This window comes from Jatropha curcas, chromosome 9 (assembly GCF_041381405.1).
Source record: "Jatropha curcas cultivar XTBG-Jc1 chromosome 9, XTBG_Jcur_1.0, whole genome shotgun sequence".
Taxonomy (NCBI): domain Eukaryota; kingdom Viridiplantae; phylum Streptophyta; class Magnoliopsida; order Malpighiales; family Euphorbiaceae; genus Jatropha; species Jatropha curcas.
The window spans coordinates 24,986,769-25,011,640 of record NC_143159.1 but is presented as its reverse complement, the minus strand read 5'-3'; the positions used below and the strand labels follow the sequence as shown (position 1 = coordinate 25,011,640).

General features: G+C 34.1%; 3 protein-coding genes across 3 annotated transcripts; 1 reads left to right on the top strand and 2 right to left on the bottom strand.

The window, feature by feature from the left end:
* Positions 1 to 257: 257 nt before the first annotated feature.
* LOC105637836 (SCY1-like protein 2 B) lies at positions 258 to 20,339 on the top strand. The gene is made up of 14 exons (XM_012221470.3): positions 258 to 1,015; positions 4,261 to 4,365; positions 5,263 to 5,373; positions 6,346 to 6,528; positions 6,867 to 6,993; positions 14,598 to 14,659; positions 14,818 to 14,904; positions 15,704 to 15,790; positions 16,377 to 16,490; positions 17,331 to 17,459; positions 17,859 to 17,921; positions 18,149 to 18,310; positions 18,419 to 18,537; positions 18,875 to 20,339. Exons 1-14 carry the CDS (start codon positions 521 to 523, stop codon positions 19,818 to 19,820), a joined length of 2,790 nt encoding a protein of 929 aa, XP_012076860.1. The 5' UTR covers positions 258 to 520; the 3' UTR covers positions 19,821 to 20,339.
* On the bottom strand, positions 11,895 to 14,273 carry LOC149493899 (uncharacterized). Its single transcript, XM_089725902.1, has 4 exons — positions 14,157 to 14,273; positions 13,475 to 13,552; positions 12,489 to 13,380; positions 11,895 to 12,198 (listed from the first exon to the last, which is right to left on the bottom strand). Exons 1-4 carry the CDS (start codon positions 14,271 to 14,273, stop codon positions 12,161 to 12,163), a joined length of 1,125 nt encoding a protein of 374 aa, XP_089582028.1. The 3' UTR covers positions 11,895 to 12,160.
* A 1,031-nt stretch (positions 20,340 to 21,370) lies between the features above and the next one.
* Positions 21,371 to 22,718, bottom strand: LOC105640323 (akuammiline synthase 2). Its single transcript, XM_012224608.2, has one exon. It carries the CDS (start codon positions 22,716 to 22,718, stop codon positions 21,375 to 21,377), a length of 1,344 nt encoding a protein of 447 aa, XP_012079998.1. The 3' UTR covers positions 21,371 to 21,374.
* Positions 22,719 to 24,872: the final 2,154 nt, after the last annotated feature.

The window sequence follows — 24,872 nt, the reverse complement described above, 5'->3', positions numbered from 1 at the left end:
TCGGATGTGACAATTAAATGAAAGCAATCAACATTTGCACAGGAGATGCTCCAAAGTGTCCACTCTCTACAAGGTCCACTGGGGCTTGCCCAACCTGACCCACCACCTAGCTGGGCCCCACGTGTGACAGACTCAAGTTTACCAAAAAAACCAAAAACAGAGATTAATACTTTTATCTCGAAAAATAAATTCTGAAATTAAATATAAAAAACGACCAAAACAGAAATAATAAGAAGGATAATTATTCTTAAAAATAAATAAAAAAAAATTTTACAGAGGAAAGAAAGCTGGAGAGAGAGAAAGAGGGAGAGAGAGCTGGAGAGAAAGGAAAAGATGAACAAACGTTGTTGATCTAGTGGACTTGAATTACCTCCACCACCAACACCGCCATCATCGCCGCCACCTCCTCTTCCTCTTTCCGCCCAAAAAACCTCCCACATATGTATATTATATGTAATTCCACTCTTGTATATACATATTGATTGATTTATAATTTGGTGGCATTCTAAAAGAAGCAAAAATGTCTTTGAACATGAGAACCCTAACCCAAGCAATTGCCAAAACGGCAGCAGTGATCGAGAAGACCGTACAGACCACCGTACAGGAAGTAACAGGTCCTAAACCGTTGCAGGACTATCAACTGCTTGACCAGATCGGCTCCGCTGGGCCTGGACTCGCTTGGAAATTATACTCCGGTAAGGCTGTTCGTGAGTCCACGCATGCACACCAGTATCCCACTGTTTGTGTTTGGGTGCTGGACAAGAAAGAATTATCGGAGGCGCGTGTCCGCGCGGGACTGTCCAAGGTGGCGGAGGACGCGTTTTTGGATGTGATTAGGGCTGATGCAGCGAAGCTGGTGAGGCTGAGGCATCCTGGAGTGGTCCACGTGGTCCAGGCGATGGATGAGAATAAGAATGCTATTGCAATGGTAACGGAACCGCTTTTTGCATCGGTGGCCAATGCGCTTGGGAATGTGGAGAATATAGCTAAGGTGCCAAAAGAGCTGAAGGGAATGGTAAGTTCAAGTCAATGGCTTGCTTGGATTTTGGGGTGCGGCTACTTGAATTTGAATATTTTAAGTTTTATTTAGTTAATACTACTTGATTTTTAAATTTCCCTTTTGATATTGGAGACCAAGCTGAATTCGATCTCTGTAAATGTGACTTCAGTTGTTCTAATTTTTATGTGCTGCTTATTGCATATATTTCTTTGGTGTGAATGACCAGATATCTTTCTCTGGGCACCCAGTGAATCACTATTTTGAATTGTTTCATTTTATTAGTTCTCCCATGAATTTCAGATATTGTTTTGGGATTTATATATGGAAAGCCTACATGAGACTTTGGATTTCTTCTATTTTTATTTTCAAACTTTTAATAATAGATCAATTTCTTATATTTTCTCATCTAGAGTTATAGTTTGACGTGATATATTGTTGCTTCATTTTCAAATACTTCAGTACTTAATATTAATATTAGACAGTTCAGTAAGCTGTAAACCACGTCCCATTCCTCCTTGTCTGCTTCTAAGTTCTTTGTGTATCGCATGGGAATGAGATTTCTAATCTAGCAGTGAATTCTGTGCTATATTAGTTTTGTTTTTATGCATTTTTTTTCCAAAGATATAAGTGGGATAAACAATCTGATTCTTGGTGCAGCAGTATAAAGTTTGTTGACATTTGAAAATTCTGAGGATCCTGCCATTATGTTTCTTTGTAGATCACATAGTAGAAACTTTGATAAAGATACATTTCACATACTGAAAATGATATGTTATGAGTAGAAAAGAGTCAATGGTGTTTGTAGTGATCTTACTGCCTTTACTTTGTGGCCTTTGACATTTTCCTTGCGTGGAGACCATTGTCATTGTGGATTCTAGATGTTTGGCATAGCTAAGCAATTTGAGAGATGATGGAAAAAGTTTTGGAGGACGCTTTTACATGTGGTGTTTTGGATTATTTGGAGAAAAAAAAAAAAGAAATTTTCATTGTGTAAAGACTACTATGTATAAATTGAGAGAACTTACTGTATAGTTTCAATGCTATGATTTTGTTGATGAAATAAAATACAAGTTAAGATATTCATGGGTCTTTCTTTTGCATATTTCTTGTATACAGGTGGCAATGCCCCTGTTTATGGAACTAATTCAAATGATTTCGTCATTTATAAAAGAATCCTGATTAGCAGTTTAATTTGTTATAATCTGTTGAGGAAATCATATAACTTGATGAGCAGATAACTGTGATTCTTTGTTTGCTACATGCTGCAGTCTACTTGGTGCTGCCATAATGTGTATCCTATTGCTAGTTAATTAGAAAGGGAGTTTTGTGATTGAAGAATTTATGAAGATTGAAACTATTGCTATTATTCTGAGAATGGACTTTCAACCTCATTTTTCCCGTTTAGAATTTGATCTATGTTCCTCGTTGAACTGACACATATTACTATTTGAGCGTGGAAGAAATTTTATTGTTGTGTTTTCTCATAACAGTTGTTTTTTCAAGCTAGTCGGTCAGCATATATGGGTTCATCTTCTCATTTCCAACTGGCTTAGAGCAATAGTTGCATGAATGTTTGAGGTCTTTAGATCCTTATTCACTACTTCCCTCTAAGTCATTTCATGCCTGCCCTTTCCTTTCTCAATTTCTATGACATGGTCTGCATGTGTTGAGCCTTCTATATTAGTGCATTTGTCGGTCTATACATAAGATGTTTAAATCATCTGAGTGTCCCTTTCTCAAATTTTTCTTAATAACTGCCGCTTCCATTCTCCCCTTATATACTTTATCTGTCCCAAGATGATATAGTCCACATTACCAATTTGGGACTTTCCAAATTAATTATCCACTTTCCAGTTTTAGTTTAAAGTCAACCAGTCAAAAGGTTATTTTGTCAATAATACCCTCCAAATAACTCGTATCAATTTTTGTGCCTCTTAAGTGAAAATTGATAAACTAACAAAAATACTCCATTCGAAAGTCTTTTCCTAATCTCCCTGCCAAAGTCAAATTAGACTATTATTATGGGACGAAGAGAGTATGTATTTGTTCTTTATTGTATCAATTCTTGTAGGTTCATGCATCCATTAAACATTCTTGTTTCTGCTATGTACATGCGTTGTTTCTTCATTCCAACACTTGCTGCCATACTGATGGTAGCTATGCAAATTGTTGTCCAATAAAATTTTCTCTTCAACTTAGCTAGCATCATGAAACTGCAGAAAACTCTTGTCCCTTTTTGTTGAGGTGGCGATATTGGAAGCAACACGAACCTAATAGGACACTAACATTATCATGTTGTGTTGCATTACATTACCCATTTAGTTACTGGGTTGTCTTCATGTTTATGACAACAAGTTTGTTATGTTATGTTTGTATTCACTCAAATTGTTTCATACTTACATCCTTACACAACAAAAGCACAACATAAATCCTCAAATTGCCACCCGTACACTTTATCAGTTTATCGATCATGTTTTTGATCCTATAGGTAACATCATTGTCATATCCCCTCGTCTCTTGTATCATAGTTGCTGATAACTTTTTCTTTCTAGGAAACATTAAACTAGCTATTTTTTTTATACGCAGTCATCTTTATAATCTAAATGATAGAATTGTCATATTGCTGTAAACTCCAAGATAAAATAGCATTTTATCATGCAATAATTATTCCTTTGTTGGATAATCATTCTCCATGATGCCTTCTTTCTTCATTGTCCCATGGCATCATATTTTAGCATTAATCAGCAAAAGTACATCTTTTGCATTGGGACTGTGCTCGAGAGTTGCCTTTTCATTGGCTATATGGCCAGTGACTGTTCAATAACAAGTTCATTCTCCATGCTTGCTTTCTTTGTTGTGGCATGAATATTTTCAACCGGTTCATCTTTGAGCACCCTGTAGCATGTCCAATAAGTTCTTGGCACTCTGTCTAAATCTCTGTACAAGGTTTCAAATAGCATAGTCGTTCTGACAATCATTGACTGTTGTGACTGTGTTTCTAGTCTCTTTTGGACAATCAAGGCCTAGGATTGCAGGGTTATCTCTATATTGTATAGGAATTCAGATGTTCCTGTTATTTTTTACCCAAGTATGGTATTCTGGTTACATAGTAAACTATCTTTATTATCTTTTGGAATTAAATTATTGCCTTTGACACTAAACTACAATCTCAATGTTCATAGACCAGTGGCATTTATTTTATCAAAGATTTCGTAACTCTTCTTCTATGGAAAGTGCTTAAATACTATCTATTTGTACAGGAAATGGGTTTATTGGAAGTGAAACATGGTTTACTCCAAATTGCAGAAACCTTGGATTTTCTCCATAACAATGCACGTCTCATTCACCGGTCTATATCACCTGAGGTATGTGCTCCACTTTTTTTTTGTTCCCCCCCCCCCCCCCCCCCCAAAAAAAAAAAAAAAACACATCTTTAGGATACAATATGTGGAAGCATAGTTATTCATAGTTGCACTAAGGCTAAAGTGGTGCACATATGTGAAAGGTGCAAGGTGTTTTAAAATTGGAAATGGCGAAATATGCTATGTGATTGATGGAGAAAACATGGAAACAAAGCTAGATCACACATATATCTTAAACATCTTTGATTCCACAAGAAAAAGATTATTCTAGAGTTTCATGAGAATAAAAAGAGCAGAATTAATTGACCATGTTCCTCAATAAAGTGCATTGAAATCCTATTTATGAGAGTAGAAATCCTAGTTTTTTACTTGGACAACATCACTAGAATAAGAATCCTGAAGTCAATATAGATGCATAAACAGAAGAAAACTGAAACCTAAACTACTAAAAATTAAATACAAGAACTTAATTTCAAAATACAATTACAAGAACTTAAATAGAATTAGTAATGATAATTAGAAAGAAATAATTTAGCCATTGCATCAGAAGTGGAAAAAGATGCAAGTTTTCTCAATATTTAATAACGTTTCACAAAATATCACCATATCAAAAGCTACAACTTCGCATATAAATTAAACTATTTGCGCACCTTCAAAAGTTAAACTGTTTGCTTGAAAGGCTACATGGTAAAGAATTTTGATGATTGTACTTTTCAGGACAAACAGAATATCTTATCTTTGTTTCCTTTTTTCCCTTTTTTGAAATTAGATTATTCCTACAATTCCTTTATCTTTCTACATTATATATGTTGTTATTTTAAATGTGGATTGAATTTTATGAACATCATGTATGGTAATGTTATACATTTACATAACTAATCCTAATCTTATAATTTGCAGAATGTCCTAATCACTTCAAGTGGGGCATGGAAGCTTGGTGGATTTGGTTTTGCAATCTCAACAGATCAGGCTTCAGGCGACTTGCCTAGTTCTCAAGCCTTTCATTATGCTGTGAGTTGCATTTTGCATTAGTTTATGTTCTTGATTTTGTTGCCTCACCCTTGTCCTTAATCTCCAATTCTACACTTTCCCAATACATTTTTGCTTTATTCTGTCAGGCTCTTTTTTTTTTGTGGGAATTTTTTTTTCTCATTTTTTTCTGGTGTTTTGGAAAATCAGCTATCTAACTCAAAATTTTGTCCCCAGCCAAGGGAAAAATAAGTCATTTGTAAGAAAACACCCTTTATTTTCAAACTAGGGAGTCATTTTCTAAATTTTAACAAATACATAAGAAAGGAAAGAACCTACTGTGGATATGAAAAGTGACCCCATGACCATTGCCAAGGGCCAATGATATCTGCTCACCATTGGGCATTGGCTATCACCAATTGCCAGAGATCACTAGAATTTGCCTTTTTCTTTTTGTGCTATTTAATCCTATATTCAACTATAAAGAAAAATGAGGAGTCTTTGTAACTCCAATCTGCCTGTGGTCTTCTTTATTGAAGAAAAGTCAAATTTTCCATTTTACACCAAATGCTTTAAACTTTCCAATTAATTAATTTTCATGTTACAACCAAATCCCAAATTTAAAATTTCTTGTAGAAAATAATTTCCATAGAAAGTTATTTCATGAAGACTTATACCCTTAAAGGTTGCATTTGCATATGGTCAGGCCATCTTAAATTGACCTTCTCTCAGCTTTAATTTGTATACATTTTAGGTCTGTAAAAAATCTCTTGCCTTCTTCCTTCTAATAACATATTGGAATCTCTCAAGTAATTTTCTGGGTTTCCCCGAGTGTTGTGAAGCTGTGTCCTAGTCTTTCATGAACTTAGGTGCCTGTTGTGTTTGAATGTGATCTATTATTTTCTTACTTTTCATGAAGTCTCATCCATTAGCTTTCATTGCATAGATGGTTTAAGTATTTATTTTCTTAACTGCATTTACCTATTATTTCTGGCTTCTGTTTTGATCATTCAGGAATATGATGTCGAGGATTCTATGCTGCCTCTTCAGCCATCTCTGAATTATACTGCACCTGAACTTGTTCGTAGCAAATCACCTTCAGTTGGATGCTCTTCTGATATTTTCAGTTTTGGATGTCTTGCCTACCACTTGATTGCTCACAAGCCTTTGTTTGACTGCCACAACAATGTCAAAATGGTATCTTTTAATTCTTAGCCTTTTCTCCCACATGAAGATTAATTATAAATTTTATATGTGCTTATTTGAAAAAAGATTTTCTTTATGGATAATTATATATTTAGTGTTTGAACTTTGTCTGGTTTATTATTTCGGTATTTCAACCTTATGCTGTTATCAATGAAGTGTCAGAATTGATAAATTTTATAATTAAGTGCATTTGGTCAGAATTTCTTGTTGGAAGATCAAAATGAATTATTTTATCCCATTTTTTTAACTTCATTTATTTCTTTACGTTGTCACAATTCTCTATTATTCTCTTTTGATTCTATCGATAATGCTTGTTTTCCTCTGTGCAGTACATGAATACCTTGACTTACTTATCCAGTGAAACTTTTTCGTCTATTCCTCAAGAATTAATTCCTGACCTACAGAGGATGATCTCTGCAAATGAATCTTTCAGGCCAACAGCAATGGATTTTACAGGTAAAACATGATCCTCTTTACCATTTCATGTGAGCGAACAGATCTATCTATTTATTTTTCATTCCATCTATATGCATATTCCTTTTGGTCACTTTGTTTTCAAATAATGATGTCTGGCTTCTGGTGAGGTTTAATGTAAAATAGAAAAGTTCTGTTTACAAAATGAGAATTGGAAAAGGATCTCATACATTATTTGAATTAGGCCCATATAAAAAGTAATAACATGCATGTTGGTTACTCTGAACATGATAACAAAAATGAGATTCAAACTTCCATTCTATTATTTGAGTTTGGTAAACCAAAGGGAAAGTATTGAGAGTGACAAATCAGGGAATGGATAAATCAGAAACCTGTAAAGAAACCTTTATTGCCTTAGTTTTCATCACCACATGCAGGTTAACTATTGGAAGTCAAGAATCATAATGATAAACACCTATTGCCATTCCCGGTTTGTTATTGTTGGTAAACAAATTGTCTTAGGTGTTAACTTTTCTGAACCAATATGTCTACTTATTAGTATTTTAAATAGAATAGTTTTCTAGCACTTGAATATGTCATCGTATGTTAAATTATGATAATTTATGCTTAAACAAATCAACACGATTGAAACTTAATAGATTATATATTTGTGTGTCTGCAAGTAGATCCAGCCTTAATATGGGTATAAATTATGTAGTTGGCAGTCTTCCTTGAATTTCTGGTGTTGCTTTGTGTCCTAGTGTCCATGAGTTTCCATATATTTATTTTTTATTTTTCAAATTGAATGTTTACATGATATCCTTTCTGAGTTAACTCATTTTGGATTTCCTTAAAAAAAATGAAAAATAAAAATCAATATAGCATGCTATATGTAGTATTTTATCAGTAAGGTTATTTGTAGGTTAGCAATTAAATTTTCTATGGTATATTAGTTATGGTGTGTGTGTGTGTGTTTTTTTTTTTTTTCTCTCTTTTTTTTTGAGGAATAGTTAGTGTTATTTTTAATTGTAGGGGAATAAAAACATCTAGACTAGTATACATTTTACCATATTGTAAAGTATAATATACAATAAATAAGTAGGTTTGCATTAAAAATAAAATTTAAAACATATGGAAACAATTGACAGCACATCTAGAATACTCAGTGTAGCAAGTTAAATTCATGCAAAATTGTCATTCATCAGGCTAGGTAAATGAATAAGAAAAGTTAAAAAAAAAAAAAAAAGAAAATCTTGATGCAAGAAATAAGATAGATGCATGGCAGAGGAAGAGTCAAATTCATGGAAAATTTATTATTCAGTATTAAGGACAAAAACAATGCTCATGAATATTAAACATAACTAAAACAATTATCAATGTACCGTTACAAAGATTTAAAAAAAAAAAAAAAAAAAAAAAAAAAGCGCAGTCAAAGTTGTACCTGGCATCAATATACTAACTTAATATAGACAATGATGAAAAGTTAGTTAATTGAATACCATTATTGGGGTTGACTGATCTGATTAAGTTCAAATTAAAAAAGGATTCCAAGACCATGTGGTTGATTGTTCTAGTTCAATCCCAAAAATAAAAAAAAAATAAAAAAAAAAATAAAAAAAGGATTTTACACAATGGAATATCCATTGAGAACACCACCTCACTTGAGCGAAGCTCCAGGGGCAGGGTCTCTCGTTTGATACCTACTATTCCTTAAGATACCATTCTGAGACATTAATCCTTTCAAGTTGAATAAACTTGAACCCTGCTAAAAACCAAACATGAACCGCCCCACCATTGTAAACTTAAAAACAAGCTGAGGCACTTAAAAGTAGAATATAATACATTCATATTTAGTTAACATACATAGTTAGAAAAAAAAGTGTAAAGCATGAATAGGTTAGTTTTTGTAGGTAATGAGATGAAAGTTGGATTAGTTTGTTATATAATATATATAAAAAGCATTAGTCCTTTGTTTTTTTTTTTTTTTGGGAAATAAGAAAGTATTAACCATGTACTTTTTTGGTATATTCAAATGTTCTCCCTTGCGATTTAGATAGATTAGAGATTCTAGATAAGAATGGGTACTCTCCGGTGACAAACTTGCTGTATTTCAATGGAATTTTGATAGAAAATTTGCTTGTCAATTCCCACAAGCTGATTGGGTTTAAATAGACTGAAGTATCCACAAATTTGGGAATAAATTCCTAAATTACAGCCCTAATTGATGCCCATTGTCTTCTAATTATGGCTGGCAATTACAGCCTTAATTGGCTCTCTAATTGATGCCTAATATCTCTCCTAATTGATGCCCATTGTCTCCTAATATGGTTGACATTTACAGCCTGAATTAGCTCCCTAATTGATGCCTAATTTATCTCCTAATTGATGGTTATTTACAGCTATCTTACAACAGTATAGTCAATTAATTACAATAGTATACTAACATTATACTAACATCCCCCCTCAAATTGATGCTGGGCGATCAAGAAGCATCAATTTGCCAACGAGAAATTGATGACGCTGTCTTGTCATAGATTTAGTGAATACATCAGCAATTTGAAGAGCAGTGGAGACATGTGGAAGAGAAATGACACCCGTATCTACTGCCTCTCGAATAGAATGACAGTCGACTTCGATATGTTTGGTACGTTCATGAAAAACTGGATTTGTAGCAATTTGTATGGCACTAGTGTTGTCAGCATGCAGAGGAGTAGAATGAGGCTGAGGAAATCCAATTTCAGCAAGTAACCCACGTAACCAAACAATCTCTGAGCAAGCAGCGGACATAGCCCGATATTCAGACTCAGTAGAAGATTTTGAAACACGGTCTTGTTTCTTACTTTTCCAAGATATCAAAGAATCGCCAAGAAACATACACCAACCAGTTATAGAGCGACGAGTGTCTGGACAACCGGCCCAATCAGCATCACTGTAAGCAACAAGGCGTACGAGAGAGCCAGTAGGAAAGAATAAACCCCGAGAAGATGTGCCAAGAAGATAGCGAATGATTCGACGAACTGCTACCAGATGTAAGTGACGCGGAGTACTCATGAATTGACTGACTTGCTGAACTGCAAAAGAAATATCGGGCCGTGTAATAGTCAGATAATTCAAACTGCCAACTAATTGCCGATAAAGAGATGGATCAGGAAGAAGATCTCCGTGTTGACTATGATACTTGACGTTTAATTCCAAAGGAGTATCAACTGGGGATGAATCTTGAAGGCCTGCTAAAGTAATCAAATCTGTAGTATATTTGTGTTGATGCAAAAATATTCCAGAATAATCATAGTGAACTTCCAGCCCTAAGAAATATGTAAGTGGACCAAGATCCTTCATATTAAAAGAAGTTTGAAGAGATTGTTGAAGAGTGAGGATCGTTGATGTGTTAGTGCCAGTGATAATAATGTCATCTACATTAACAAGGAGGAGAACAAAACCAGCAGAACTCTTGTGAAGAAACAAAGAGGAGTCATATTTACTTTGCACAAATGAAAACTGAAGTAAGGTAGACTGAAACTTGTCAAACCAGGCACGTGGAGCTTGTTTTAGTCCATACAGAGACCTTTTTAACTTACACACATGTGTTGAAGATGAGGAAGGCAAACCCAATGGAAGTGTCATATAAATATCTTCTTTAAGATCACCATGAAGAAAAGCATTTTTGACATCCATTTGATGAAGAGGCCAACCCTGAGAAGCAGCAACTGCAATAATAGTACGGACGGTAGTCATCTTTGCAACTGGAGCAAAGGTCTCCTCATAGTCCACTCCGTACTTTTGCTTATTGCCAAGGGCAACCAATCGAGCTTTATATCGATCCAAGGTTCCATCAGAACGAAGCTTGACTGAATAAACCCATTTACATCCAATGGGCTTAACATGTGGAGGGCAAGGAAGAATTTCCCATGTATGATTGTCGTGAAGAGCTTGAAGTTCGTCCTGCATGGCTTTTTGCCAACATTCATTCTTGGAGGCTTGTGAGTAACAAGATGGAATAGAAATATCAGATAAAGTGGCAGAATATCCAGCAGGATTATCAGAAAAACCATACCGTCTTGGAGGTCGGGATACTCTGGTAGAGCGACGCAGAGTAGATTCAGGAGAATCAGACACAGATGAGGGATCAGTCTCAGGAAGAGGCATAGTCGGTTGACGTCTTCCATACACAAATCCAGGCTTAAACCGATTAGGAACAATTGGTAAATCCTCAAAAATTGGAAGAATGGGAGAAGTAGAAGAAGACTTAGCAAGATTAGGAAAGAAATATTGATGCTCAAAGAAAATAACATTTCGAGAAACACGAAATTTGTTAGAAGTGGAATCATAGCAAACAAAACCCTTTTGAGAAGAATTATAACCCATAAATGCACATTTAACAGATTGAGCTGAAAGTTTATGACGTTCATGAGAAGGTAGATGAACAAAACAAACACAACCAAATGTGTGTAAATCATGATAATTAGGATATTGATGATACAAACGAAAATATGGGGAGTCAAGACTTAATACCTGAGAAGGCATTCTATTAATTAGATAAGTTGCAGTAGATAAGGCTTCAACCCAAAACTTAGATGGAACTGAAGATCCAATTAACAAAGTTCGAGTTACATCCAAAAGATGACGATTTTTACGCTCAGCAACTCCATTTTGTTGTGGTGTATAAGGACATGAACGTTGTGAGACAATTCCTTTCTCACGAAGAAAATTCTGAAATTCATGAGACATATATTCTCCTCCAGAATCAGATCGTAATACTTTAATACAAGTAGAAAACTGAGTCTCAGCATAGGCTAAAAAGGTCTTGAAAACAGAATATACATCAGATTTAGAATGAAGGAAGTATACCCATGTATATCTACTGTAATCATCAATAAATGTCACAAAGTACTTGTATTGAGCATGAGAAACAACGGGCGTAATGCCCCAGACATCACTATGAATTATATCAAAACATTGGACAGCACGACTACCATTAGAAGGAAAAGGAAGAGTTTTGCTTTTACCGAGTCTACATGTGGAACAATCAAAAGGAACCTTAGCAAGGAATTCTTTATTGCCCAATAAACCAGAATTTGATAAATGAGACAAAATAACAGGATTAGGATGACCTAAACGTCTATGCCATAGTTCACTTTTACTAATAACTGTAGTACAAAATGAAGAGATACGAGGAACGGAAAATAGTAATGGAAATAGTCTCCCAACTTTAGGCCCCTTCGCGATTACTGTCCCCGATGCCTGATCCTGCACAAGACAACCATTACGAGAGAAATGCACATCATAATTGTTATCTACTAACTGACCAACCGAAAGAAGCTTAGTTGAGAGCTTTGGAGATATAAAAACATTGTTGAAACATTGTCTAAGATCTCCAATCTCAGTAATAGGTATTGTACTACCATTTGCAATCTGAATTTCAGTTGAACCATGATATTTGCGAACATTCGTAAGCATGTTAGATGTGTTTGTCATATGATTTGAGGCAGCAGAATCAACAAGCCAAAGTTGAGAGGAGGAGGAGGAGGTATCGTTACCTTGTAGTCCTAAGGCGGAGAAGGCTGAAATAATCATTTGTTGCACCATTTCTGGAGTAAGAATCACAGGTTCAGCAGCTGAAGAGGGAGTTGTAGAAACTGTTGGAGCAGCAAAATGAGTGAGATTATTTGGTGCAATTGGGGCAGCATTCGATTTTCGATTTTGAGGCCGTGTCGGACACTCCTTTATGACATGTCCTGACTGTTTGCAATAATTACAGAACTTCTTTCCACAATTGGCAGCAATATGGCCATAATTTTTGCAGTTATAACATTGAATTCTACTCATATCCCGACCCTTTCCTCTTCCTTGGGCAGCAAAAGCAACCTTGACAGTATTTTCTTGTTGGAGAGAGTTCTGAATGAGAAAACGTTGTTCTTCGCGAAGTAATTCGCCAAAACAAATATCTAAAGAAGGTGAAGGAACACGACTCATTAAATTTGAGCGAAGTGTCTCAAATTCAGACCTCAACTTCATTAAGAATTGATCTCTTTTGCTTTGCTCATGAATTTCTTGAAGTACAGGGAGTGATTCTGCAGGCACTTTAGCATAAATAGTGTCAGTAAACTCAGCCCATAAATTCTGAAAACCAGAATAATATTCCTGAATGGAGAGATTTCCTTGGGAATAATTAGCAATATCGCTCTCCAATTGAAAACGTCTTGCAGCATTGTCTTGATCATAGACTTTTTTCAAGTAATCCCACATGGCTTTTGCAGTTTTAGAAGACCTCAGATTAGAAGCAATAAGAGGGTCAACTGACCCCAGAATCCATGTCATTACTCTTGCATCTCTAACTTTCCAATGAAGCAACTCCTTAGCATCTTTAGGAGCTGGATCACTTCCATCTATATGGCCCAACAGTTCTTTTCCTGTAACAAAGAGCTGGAACTGAAATTCCCATGAAGAGTAATTTTTCTGGTGAAACGAACATGAAAACTCTCAACTGTGTTTGATGTGGCCATCTCAAATAGCACAAGGAGACCAGAAATGCAAAATTAGGAATAACACAACCAGGAGCAGGTCTACTAGAAGAAGTAACAAACCCACCAAGATGAAAATCCTACAGCCAGAAAGTTGCAGAAAAATGTCCACCAGAATCTCTTCCAAATGAAGAGAACCTCCAAATAGAAATTCAGAATTTCTATGACCGAGAGTTCATCAAAGATATGAACTAAACGAAGAAAGCAGAAACAGAAACTGCAGAATTAAAGACAGCAGAATCTGCACTTTGTTCTTCAAAAAACAAAGCTGAAACTCATAAAAGAACAGCTCTAAAATTGCCTAATTAGGCTCTGATACCATGACAAACTTGCTGTATTTCAATGGAATTTTGATAGAAAATTTGCTTGTCAATTCCCACAAGCTGATTGGGTTTAAATAGACTGAAGTATCCACAAATTTGGGAATAAATTCCTAAATTACAGCCCTAATTGATGCCCATTGTCTTCTAATTATGGCTGGCAATTACAGCCTTAATTGGCTCTCTAATTGATGCCTAATATCTCTCCTAATTGATGCCCATTGTCTCCTAATATGGTTGACATTTACAGCCTGAATTAGCTCCCTAATTGATGCCTAATTTATCTCCTAATTGATGGTTATTTACAGCTATCTTACAACAGTATAGTCAATTAATTACAATAGTAAACTAACATTATACTAACATCCGGTTGGGTGAATTCAATAATAGACGTATTTTGGCATTCCAGCCGTCCTCCTTTCAGGGCATAGAATCCAGAACTTCTTGGTCCTGAATATCTGAATAGGACAAACTGCCCCATGGAGTTTGTCATATGATGTGAACTACTCTTTGGTTGCTCAAGTACCTGTATCCTGTTGTACATTTAGTTAATAGCATTGATGAAGCCTGGGGCCACCAGTTCCTCTGTTTTTGTATTATATAATGCTATGTTCTGATGTTTTATATTTCTTGCATCAGAAATTTAAATAACTTCTTGCATCAGAGTTGGTAACGTTGGGGAAGGGATGTAACTTTATTTACATAATTGATGCCTGTGACATGACAGATACAGTAGGCTTCTTTGCTTAAGTTATTTCTTCTTGATATTTGTATTGTTGTCATAATCCATATGTTCTATTTGCAGGATCTCCATTTTTCCGGAATGACACTAGGTTGCGTGCTCTTCGATTCCTGGACCACATGCTTGTATGCTATTGAATTATATCTTGACTGGCTCATACTTTGGGATTAATCACATGATATCTCCGCTTTAGGAGAAATTTCACAGGAAAAAGAAAAAGAATGAAAATGAAGTAAAAGGTGTGGTGGAAATGATATTTAATGTCATATTTGTTTTCTTGCAGGAACGAGATAACATGCAGAAGTCTGAGTTCTTAAAAGCATTATCAGATATGTGGAAAGATTTTGACTCTCGTGTGTTGCGGTATAAGGTTTGTTTGTTTTTTTTTTTTTTTCCTTTTTTTTTTTCTGTTGATCTGATGTATCATTCAATGTTTTCTCGTCCGTTTGCATACCTTTACATTATAAAGATCTTTGACTGATAGACATTAGCAGACCCAGCTTGATTTTTGTTAACAAAAGAAAACTTTTGTGAAGGATAACTAACACTATCTTTGGGAATAAATTCATTGAGGAAAAAGGATAGAAGAAAAGAAAAATGAGAGGTATATTTCCACTTCTTTAGATTGGAAGAAAAATGAAAGGAATGAAAATGTGTGGAAAATTATTTTATAATAGTAGACTTACACTTTACCCTTTGCTTTTAAACTTTAAATGATTGTTTTGGTAGTAGTTTCATAATTTTAGATGTTTTCTATCTATTTTCTTCCCAAAAATTTGGAGTATTTTGTTATGGTCTCCATTTAGATTTTTTCTTTATTTTGTTATATCCATTTTCATTTCCCCTTGTCTTCTCTCCTCTCAGAAAAGGTAAAAATGAAATCCTTTAAAATTTTCCTCTCATTTCCCCCATTTCCCAAACATAGCCTTAGCATTTTTAGTCATCACCATTTACCATTCATGTTTAGCATTACCCTTGTGTGCTTAAAATACATAGACATAGATGCACATTTGGTTGTGCAATGCTAAAGTCAGGCAACAGATTGGCTTTCCCATTGACAGTTCTTATTGCTGTTCTTTCATTTAGCATAACGGGAAACATTTATTCATCTTTTTCCTTTTCTCATCGTAATTGAAAAAACAATGTCAGTAAACAAGATTTTCTTGCAGGTGCTTCCACCATTGTGTGCAGAACTTAGGAATATGGTTATGCAACCACTGATTCTTCCCATGGTTCTCACTATAGCAGAGTCTCAGGTACTGTTTCTCTCATCATTGTTATTCAGGTCAATGGTTGGCTTATTGATGTTGTTTTGTTCTTCCTATTTATTTCCTACAGAATTTAGTTTTTCTCGGTGGCTGACTAGTTGTATTAAATGGTGTGGTTAAACATTTCATACCAGCATTGATATAAGTGTCATATTTGTTGAATGGGCTTAATGATGTCTCTCAAGCAGATATCTCATTTCTTCCATTGTTTTATTTCCCATATCTTTTTGTAGGTTACTGCAGCTACTTCTTGACTTATATCTCAATCTAGTTATTGGCAATGGGTCATAACAACTTTCTAACTATCATTTGTCATGGCAAATATATACAGCTTGGATATTGCTGTATCTACTCTTTTGACAGTCTTACCTGTGAGATCTGTGATAGTAATCCATATATGCTTAATAATAACATGGACATACTAAATGTTCCTCTACCAATCTCTTCATTTCTTCAATTTAGTTTTACTATAATTTCCTGTTTGTTCTATAAATTTATATATTTACTTCTGTTGTCATGAAAGTGGTTGTTGCTTAGTTGGAAAAACAATATGAAGTTTCCAATTACATTGTAGGATAAAAATGATTTCGAGCTGTCGACACTTCCAGCTCTCATTCCTGCCTTGAGTACTGCTTCAGGTGAGACACTGCTGCTGCTTGTGAGGCGTGCTGAACTCATTATCAGCAAGGTAATTAAAATGGCTATGCTGGTCTTTTTTCTTTTCTATTTGTTGATGGGGATTAGGCTTCGTTAGTAATGTTATATCTTAATAGGCCTTGTAATTAATAAAATCGTTAAGTCATTTGTTTTTTCATTTTGTACCCTCAATCTTGTAAAATGCAAGGGGATTTGGGATACTAATTGTGGATGAAGAACAATAGATAGCATGGGAAATGTTTTCTCCCAATATCAAAATGAAAAATTAATAACAATAATAATAATGGAAAGCTTCTTCTGTCAACAAATTTCAAGTAATTAATTTTTGAATTTCCTGTTTCTTGGCTGTATTTGTATATTCTTCACCAAATCTCTTAAACTAAGGAGTGATAATGGTAAAAAATTTGGGGCTTACACTCATAATTGTAGGCATGACTCTTAAAAGCAGCTTGATGCAAAAATGCTGGTTCAAAATTCTTTTTCCTAGGACCATTTTTATATTTTGGAGGACATCAATACCTTTTTACTTATTCTTCTGAAGCCACAAGGTTTTAGGGGGCTCTATAGGGTATTTTGCCGAATTGTTTTAGTGCTTTCAAATAATGAAAATGTGCTCCATTAGTTTCCTCTCCATAGGGGAAGAACTTGCTGTAAAAAAAATATTTTGAGATGGATATACTGATTTATTTATTTATTTTCTGCTATTCCATATGTGGCATCTTGGCTAAATCACCTGTTGGGGTTGCATATTTGTTTTTGTACCATATTCCTCATGCCTTCTGCCCCTTTCTACCTTGATAGCATTTATAAAAATGTTTGCCACAATGAATTATACTCCACGCTAATGTTTTTTGCTTTGTAATTATTGTAGACTAGCCAGGAGAACTTAGTGTCCCATGTCCTTCCTATGCTTGTTCAAGCTTATGATGATACTGATCCACGCATTCAAGAAGAAGTCCTGAAAAAATCTACCTCTCTTGCTAAGCAACTTGATGTTCAGGTGACTGCCATTGGTATGGATTTATGAGCATGTGTATACATAGTCAATATCGTACATTCATGCGTTTATATCTGTATATTCGTTTTCATGAAGCATTCTGAACTGGGATTTTCTTTTTATATATAAATAATTGATTAAACGTATGCTGAAGAGAGGTAGACTACTTAGCATTTTACCCTTGCATTTGCATGGTTATTTTTATAATATTCCTTTTCCAGCTGCTTTGACATGCATTGTTGTGTGTTTGGCCACTGACCACTAGAAAAAAAAAAAAAAAAGAAAAAGAAAAACCAGCCCTATCAGATACATCTGTACTGTCTTCTTGTTGATGGGATATGATATGCCAAAGTTTTTTTTCTTTATATCTTATTATTCCTTTTCTGTTATTTTTTCTTGCAGCTGGTAAAACAATCAATTTTGCCTCGTGTTCATGGCTTAGCACTTAAAACAACTGTTGCTGCGGTATACATGCTTATTTATTTGCCATTTTCATATTCAATTTTTACTGGTTTGTCCTTTCCATGAATGTAATTGATTTTATTGAAGTTGGAAACTGTCCTTATGAATACCTATGCGCAAAAGGTTTTCTGGTGAACTACTTTTCGGATGAGAGATTTACAATGCACCCATGCTTTTCCAGTGAAGTGCAGAGGTTAATTAGATGTTGAATGATTTGTTTCTATTGTCAGGTAAGAGTCAATGCTCTGTTATGCCTTGGGGATCTTGTTCACACGCTTGATAAACATTCTGTTCTGGAAATCTTGCAAACAATTCAACGTTGTACAGCCGTTGACCGCTCTGCTCCCACCCTTATGTGTACCCTCGGTGTTGCAAATTCAATTCTCAAGCAGGTAAACAGATTCTACTGACAGATGCAGTGTTACTGCTTCATTGTTTTCCTTCAGTTTTGGTATATAGAAGAATCTCATGGTCATTATGCTTTGCTTTATTCTTGTCAGTATGGAGTTGCATTTGTGGCAGAACATGTCCTTCCATTACTTACACCTCTTCTTACTGCCCAACAATTAAACGTTCAACAGTTTGCCAAATATATGCTGTTTGTTAAGGATATCCTCAGGTAGTACAATATTTTTGTCGCATCATACATCTCCACAGCTTCCTTTTCTATCCATCTGTATCCACATGCTAGTTAAATATATGCTCTTTGATCTACTCTATGTTTGGCAAGAAAGAAAATGTTTACTTCACTCCCAAGAAATTCAATTTGATGGAAAACGACATATCAACCAAACTGTATCATTTATAAATGAATTTGATACTTCAAATTCATTTATACTAGATAAGGAGTTAATGCTAGTGAGACTTTTAATTCCTTGTGTGTTTGGTGCATGGATATACTAGTGAGTTGCCTCTCTGTCTTTTTATTTTCTTAAAATTTTTGGGCTTTGTTATAGGATGATAGAAGAAAAAAGAGGAGTAATAGTAACTGATTCTGGAGTTCCAGAGGTAAAGCCAATACCCTTTTCTAATGGGGTTCAGTCTCAAGCCTCGAGCAAAACAACCGGAAGTGTTGCTCCTGCACCAAAGAGCAGCCATTCATGGGATGAGGATTGGGGTCCGGTACCAAAAGAACCTACAACTACAAAGCAGCCTTCAACAGGCAAGCCACTGTCTACTCCTGTTCTGAACAGTCAGCCAATTCAAGTGCCTTCTTTAAGATCAGAATCTTCCTTGATTTCTGCTGTATCTGGTCAACAAACAGCTGAATCATGCCCTCCGGTTGACATAGAATGGCCTCCTAGAGCATCATCTTCAGGTGTTACACCTCAGTCAAGCAATATTGAGAAGCAAATGAACACAGGAACATCATCCTCTTCAAGTTTTGATGATCTAGATCCTTTTGCTGATTGGCCTCCACGACCAAGCAATGCTTCTAGTCCATCAGGAATTTCCAAAAATGGCTCTATGGGATCATTGACAAACAATTACACTACAAGTTTGAACATGAACACTCTCAACAATATGAACTTGCAGAGCAATGGAAATAACAGCTGGGCCTTCAATGGCCAAAATTCATTTGAGCCAATGAAACCAAACCAAGGGACTTCTACAATGAATACAGGTAGTTTGAGCAGTGGCGTTAATCCTCAGAATTCTCTTGGTTTCTTAAAGCAGAATCAAGGTATGTCTACTTTGGGTTCTTATAACGAAAAGAAATCAACAGATCTTGAATCAATATTTAGTTCCAGCAAAAATGACCAGCCTGCACCTAAATTGGCTCCACCTCCATCAACTGCTGTTGGTAGAGGAAGAGGAAGAGGAAGAGGTGCTACTTCTACTTCGAGGTCTAGCAATGCCAAACCAGCGGCAGGGCAGCCGCCTCTTTTGGACTTGCTATAATGAGTTGGTTTCCCTTTTTTCATATGAAAAAGGAGATATTGAGGATGTGAACTTTCAAAGTAGAAATTCCATGCAGTGAAGCATTTTGGTTATGTTAATGGATGGAAATATACAAATTCATCAGGGGTACAGAACAGCAGCAACCATAGGGTCTGGGATGATGCGTCAAGTGATTGATTGTTGTGAATTGTTTTTAGCCTATTCTGACTGATCCTCAACCAGGTTTTTTCTTTTCTTTCTATTTTATTTGTATTCTATATCCTTTTTATATATATATATATAAAAAGGCAAATCTAATGCTGTTCAGTTGGATGGGTTAAACATTTTGATGTTCGGAAATAGTTTTGGCTGGAAAGTTTATTATTCAACACCAAGTCCAGTTCCAGCAACTGGATTAAAAGTAATAAAAAGAAAATCAAGTGTTTGGTCTGTATTTAGATAATAGGGGTAAGCCTTCTAACTCCCCGCTCTATCTTGTATGATAACAATAACAGCGATCAAATTTTTTTTGTGGGTTTACTGTGTGATCAAATTATCTGTGGGGTTTTAGGGAATTTATATATATATATATATATATATATATATATATATATATATATATATAGTTTGTAAATGTCGATCCATCCTTTAGATGAACTATGCTTTAGCTTTTGACGACAAGATTCAACGAGTCTTACATTTTTTCTATTTGCAAGAAAATTTTTAGCCCTTGTTTGTTTTTCGTGTTGTTACTATCTAGATGGGAAGCACTCAATGGTTCTTAAAAGGTAGGAGAAAAGTATTTTTAGGCACAAAATTGATTTACTCTTAGATTAGATTCAGCTCTTCAACACTATATTAATGAGTTGTTCCTAGAGATAGACAAGCTAATTTCTATGCTTAAGATAGACCTAACTTTGGTTAAAGATTGTTGCTTGGAAGCCACTGCTGACCTTTAACAAAGTGAAGTCTGCCTCAAGTTAAAAGTCGTGCTTGTATGCCTTCCAAGGACAAACAGCAAGGATCTGAGCTGTGTTTGTTCCCGAGAGACTTCTTTGGTTGCATGGTAAGAGACCAATGAGGGTTTCCAATCAAGAACCAGTCTCCCTAATTGGTTAAAAATGTAAACAACTTTTATATTCTTGCTTCTGTTTTCAAGCCTTGCTTAATGCTCGTTGAGTTAGAACATATAGCTTGGCGAAGGAAAATAAGATTATTAATTCGTTTATATCACAAGATTTTTTGAAGAATCCCATTAATCCTAGTTAACTTCCTACTCACTAATTCATTTCCTTTTCTTCTTCCTTGAGCTTACTTCTCAAGTGTTTAAGAGCCTTCATTTTAATAGATTTCTGGCTAGTTGATGGATTTTGAGATAAAACAATTTCATATCCATCATAATAAAAGATAGAAATGACAAATTTAAAATATTTAAATTTAAAATAAAAGTAAACAACATGCATTAATTTCTATTACAAATTCTTCTTTATAATTTATTATTATATGACCTTTATTATAGGCAACTTGATATTATAACCACACTGATATTGTACTAGTCGTCTTCATCCTCACATGCTAGAAAACCTTGGATACGGAGGCAAATTCCAAGAACTCGGGATTTTGCTGTAATATCTCCATCCTTTTGTCATCTAAAGTAATCCAAGCTTCAATCCCTTTTCCATCTTTTGCATCAACAAATATTGTCATATTTCTAGATAAATCTCCAACTTTACCCATAACACCAACCCAATAAGGCTCTCCCCATCCAAAATCTGGCCTCGTAAGACTCATACGACTCCAGCTCGTAAATACAAAAACTTCTGGATTTTCCATTGAGAGTAACTCTATCGTTTCAAAATACTGAGACAGAGTTTCAAACCCATTATCACCTTGAAAACTCTCTGTATAATCGGGTTTGAAAAGTGCAATAGCTTCACTCAACATTTTAACTAGTTCATGCAATTCTTGATTTGTATCATTTGGGTCTGCAATTGCCACTGCACCCCAAATCAAATTTCCACTAGACCCATCTTTCATTTCTGGCGTTGTCCTTTTCCTTAGATTTACTGATTCAATTAAAACTGATGTGTTTGAAGCACTTGATGATGAAGATTGTGCTAACATCCTTGTTGCTTCCATACAATGTTTCCAAATGAAACACGACAGTGTTTGGATACGGGTTGGTTCAGTCTGATCAACTTCATTGCCTTTTGCTTTAGCTTTAAGAGTATCTATGGCTTCAGCATTGAACACAAATCTTCTTGTAATGTAATCGCCTTTGGCAAAACATAGTGTATCCATTAGCGATATTTGGGTTCTTGGAATTGGAATTTTTGGAGGAAAAAATAGTGATGGCTCCTCAAAATCTGGCATTATAACACCGTTGGGGTCTCCTCGATGTAAAGAACTCCAACTAGCTATGAAATTTGAAGCTGTAGCTGCATCTAAGAGTTTGTGTGAGAAACAACAGCCCAAAGCTATTCCACCACAAGTAAATTTGCTTACTTGAACTGCTAGTAAAGGTATTTCTACGGCTAATTCCTTGTGGTAGGGGCTACATGGAAGGAAACTGTTTAGTGACTCAGTTTCATGGAGCTTTAGGAAATCAGACATGGAACAACTCGCTTTCGCTTCGATAAAAGGAAGTCCTTCTTGGAATCGACTGATGAAGATATTATCATCATTTGGCCTTCCAGAAAGTGGGTAGTAGAGATTTAGGGTTTCCGAAAGAGATTTTTTTAGATGGGTTAGGGTTTGATTGATATGGGATTTAGAATCATTCATGGGGAAGAAGAAAATGACTGGGAAGTAAACTGCAGGCTGAAGTTGGTCGAAAAAGGTGAGTTTATAAGGTTTTTGATGTTGAGTTGCTGATGAAGATGGCTTGATGAACTCTTTTGAAATGATTTCAACTTCCATCTCGAGCTACTAGAATTGCAAGATCCTTGCAGAAAAAATTATGATATTCTTGTCATTATATAATAGCAAGGAAGCTAAACAATAATGATAACAACAGGTAAACGGCAAGGATGTCGATCTCATATAGACTTGCCTGGCCCTGTCTATGGTATCGTTGATGCACTGGAACAATCAAAATAGAGATTTTTAAAAATTGTTTTTATTTTATTTTTTCTCAATGAATAGTAAAAAATGCTCTCATTTCAATTAAAAAAAATCAAATACATAAATTCACTTCTAAATTTTACAACTTTAATTTTCATGAACATTATTAATTACCTATTGTGCATTTAAATTTATAAATTTTAATAACATTACACATCTTTTTACATTAACAACATCTATATTTAAGGTTGTTGGCTTTTATATATTAAATACTAATTTCATTTTACGCATAATTAGCATATATAACCCTTGGAACAATAATTTTCATTTTTTTTTAACTATCTAAAGGTGTTTAATTAATTTAATTTTACAAATTGAAGTATTCAATAAAATGATTTTGCAAGTTGATGCATTTAACATATTTAATTTTATAAATTAAAGTATTTGACAAGTCAAAATAAAAGAATTGAGGCAGTCGGAAGATTAAAGTAATAAAGTTTATAGAAAATTTGTATATTACATTATAGAAAAATTTATTTTTTATTAATTTGATCTAGGTGAGAAAAATTAGAGATGTTAGACTGGTAAATAATAATAACATTTTGTAATTAAATTTTCTCGTCAATATTTTTTTTAGACTTAGATATGTAACCTTGTGGGTTACATAATAGTAATAGTTGAAGTTAATAAAAAGTCTTGTAACAATAATAATAATAATTATGGAAAAATTTAAACAACTTAATTATAAGTATAATAATATTAATAATACTCAATTCACCAATAAGAAATGACTTAGTGGTAAAACACACTTGAATTCAGCGGGTGATTTATGCATGGTTAAGAGTTTTATCCGTGGAGAAGCGTGGAGAGGTGGGCAACCATAAAACCGAAAAGAGATTTGTTCATTTCGAAAAGAGTGTGGACACTAATTTTCTCGAATCTGCGTATACGTTGTTTGTATTCGTTGTAAGTAAATATAATTTAATTTATAAATATATAATTTGTCACTAGCTTATATATATAATTGTTTATTAGTTTTTTATTATAAATTATAATATTATGAATATTTTATATTAATAAATCTGTCAGCATTTACCAAAAAGAAAAAAAAAACCTTTTATGAAATAATAAAATAAAAAATTGAATAAGTAAATAACTTATTAAGGAAAGAATATATTTATAATAATAAAATAATAAAATATTATTATAATTTGATAAATAAATTTTCACTAAAATAAAATTACTCATCAACCAATTTATATTTTCTTAAAACAATTTAAATTAAATTAATTTAATTTTTAGTATATAATATAATACCAAAAGCTGTGAATATTACTAAAACATGAGAAATTAATATTAACTATTACAATAAGTAATATATTAATCATTATTTTAGAGTATCATTTTTTTTTTTACTTTTTGTTATGTCTATGAGCATATTATTAATTTTGTGAAAAAAATCTTTCAACTTGTTATATAGTTTGCTAATATAACATGTTATATCATAATTTTATATTTTATATATATTTCTTTAGTTTTTTTTTTTTGAGATATATAATTCATTAATAATAATATCAAGTATTACAATACAAATACTCAATTAGATCAGACATAAAATTTACGATCATAATTAATAGATAGTTCGTTAATCTTTTAACAAAGTAAAAAAATTATTTCTATATTCTTTTGAACAATTACACTAAAATTAAAAGAGACAAATTAGATTTTTTCATTTGGAGATGATATTTTATATATATATATATATATATATATATATATAATAGCAACTGGTACATTACTGACTTGAAGATAAAATAACTTTTCTAGATCTTACACACTTGGAATGCTTTTCTAAGAACACAATGTATATAATGTACCAAGATTAGTGTTGCAAATGGTAGTAGTGTTTATTAACTTGTTAAGCAATTACATGACAAGGATGTGTGCTGCATGGCAATCACATGAAATTGACATGTGTGTGTATATATATTATTAATTCGTTGGACATCT

What these genes read in the sequence shown, in the direction of transcription:
- LOC105640323 (XM_012224608.2), bottom strand. Translation starts at nt 22,718, where the DNA reads ATGGAAGTTGAAATCATTTCAAAAGAGTTCATCAAGCCATCTTCATCA.
- LOC149493899 (XM_089725902.1), bottom strand. Translation starts at nt 14,273, where the DNA reads ATGGGGCAGTTTGTCCTATTCAGATATTCAGGACCAAGAAGTTCTGGA. An exon ending in TTGAATTCACCCAACCGGAT is followed by an intron (nt 13,553 to 14,156) that starts GTTAGTATAATG and finishes TTCTGGCTGTAG; the next exon opens with GATTTTCATCTTGGTGGGTT. An exon ending in CTCCGCCTTAGGACTACAAG is followed by an intron (nt 12,199 to 12,488) that starts GTAACGATACCT and finishes TGTCTTGTGCAG; the next exon opens with GATCAGGCATCGGGGACAGT.
- LOC105637836 (XM_012221470.3), top strand. Translation starts at nt 521, where the DNA reads ATGTCTTTGAACATGAGAACCCTAACCCAAGCAATTGCCAAAACGGCA. An exon ending in TCACTATAGCAGAGTCTCAG is followed by an intron (nt 15,791 to 16,376) that starts GTACTGTTTCTC and finishes ATTACATTGTAG; the next exon opens with GATAAAAATGATTTCGAGCT. An exon ending in TTTGTTAAGGATATCCTCAG is followed by an intron (nt 18,538 to 18,874) that starts GTAGTACAATAT and finishes GCTTTGTTATAG; the next exon opens with GATGATAGAAGAAAAAAGAG.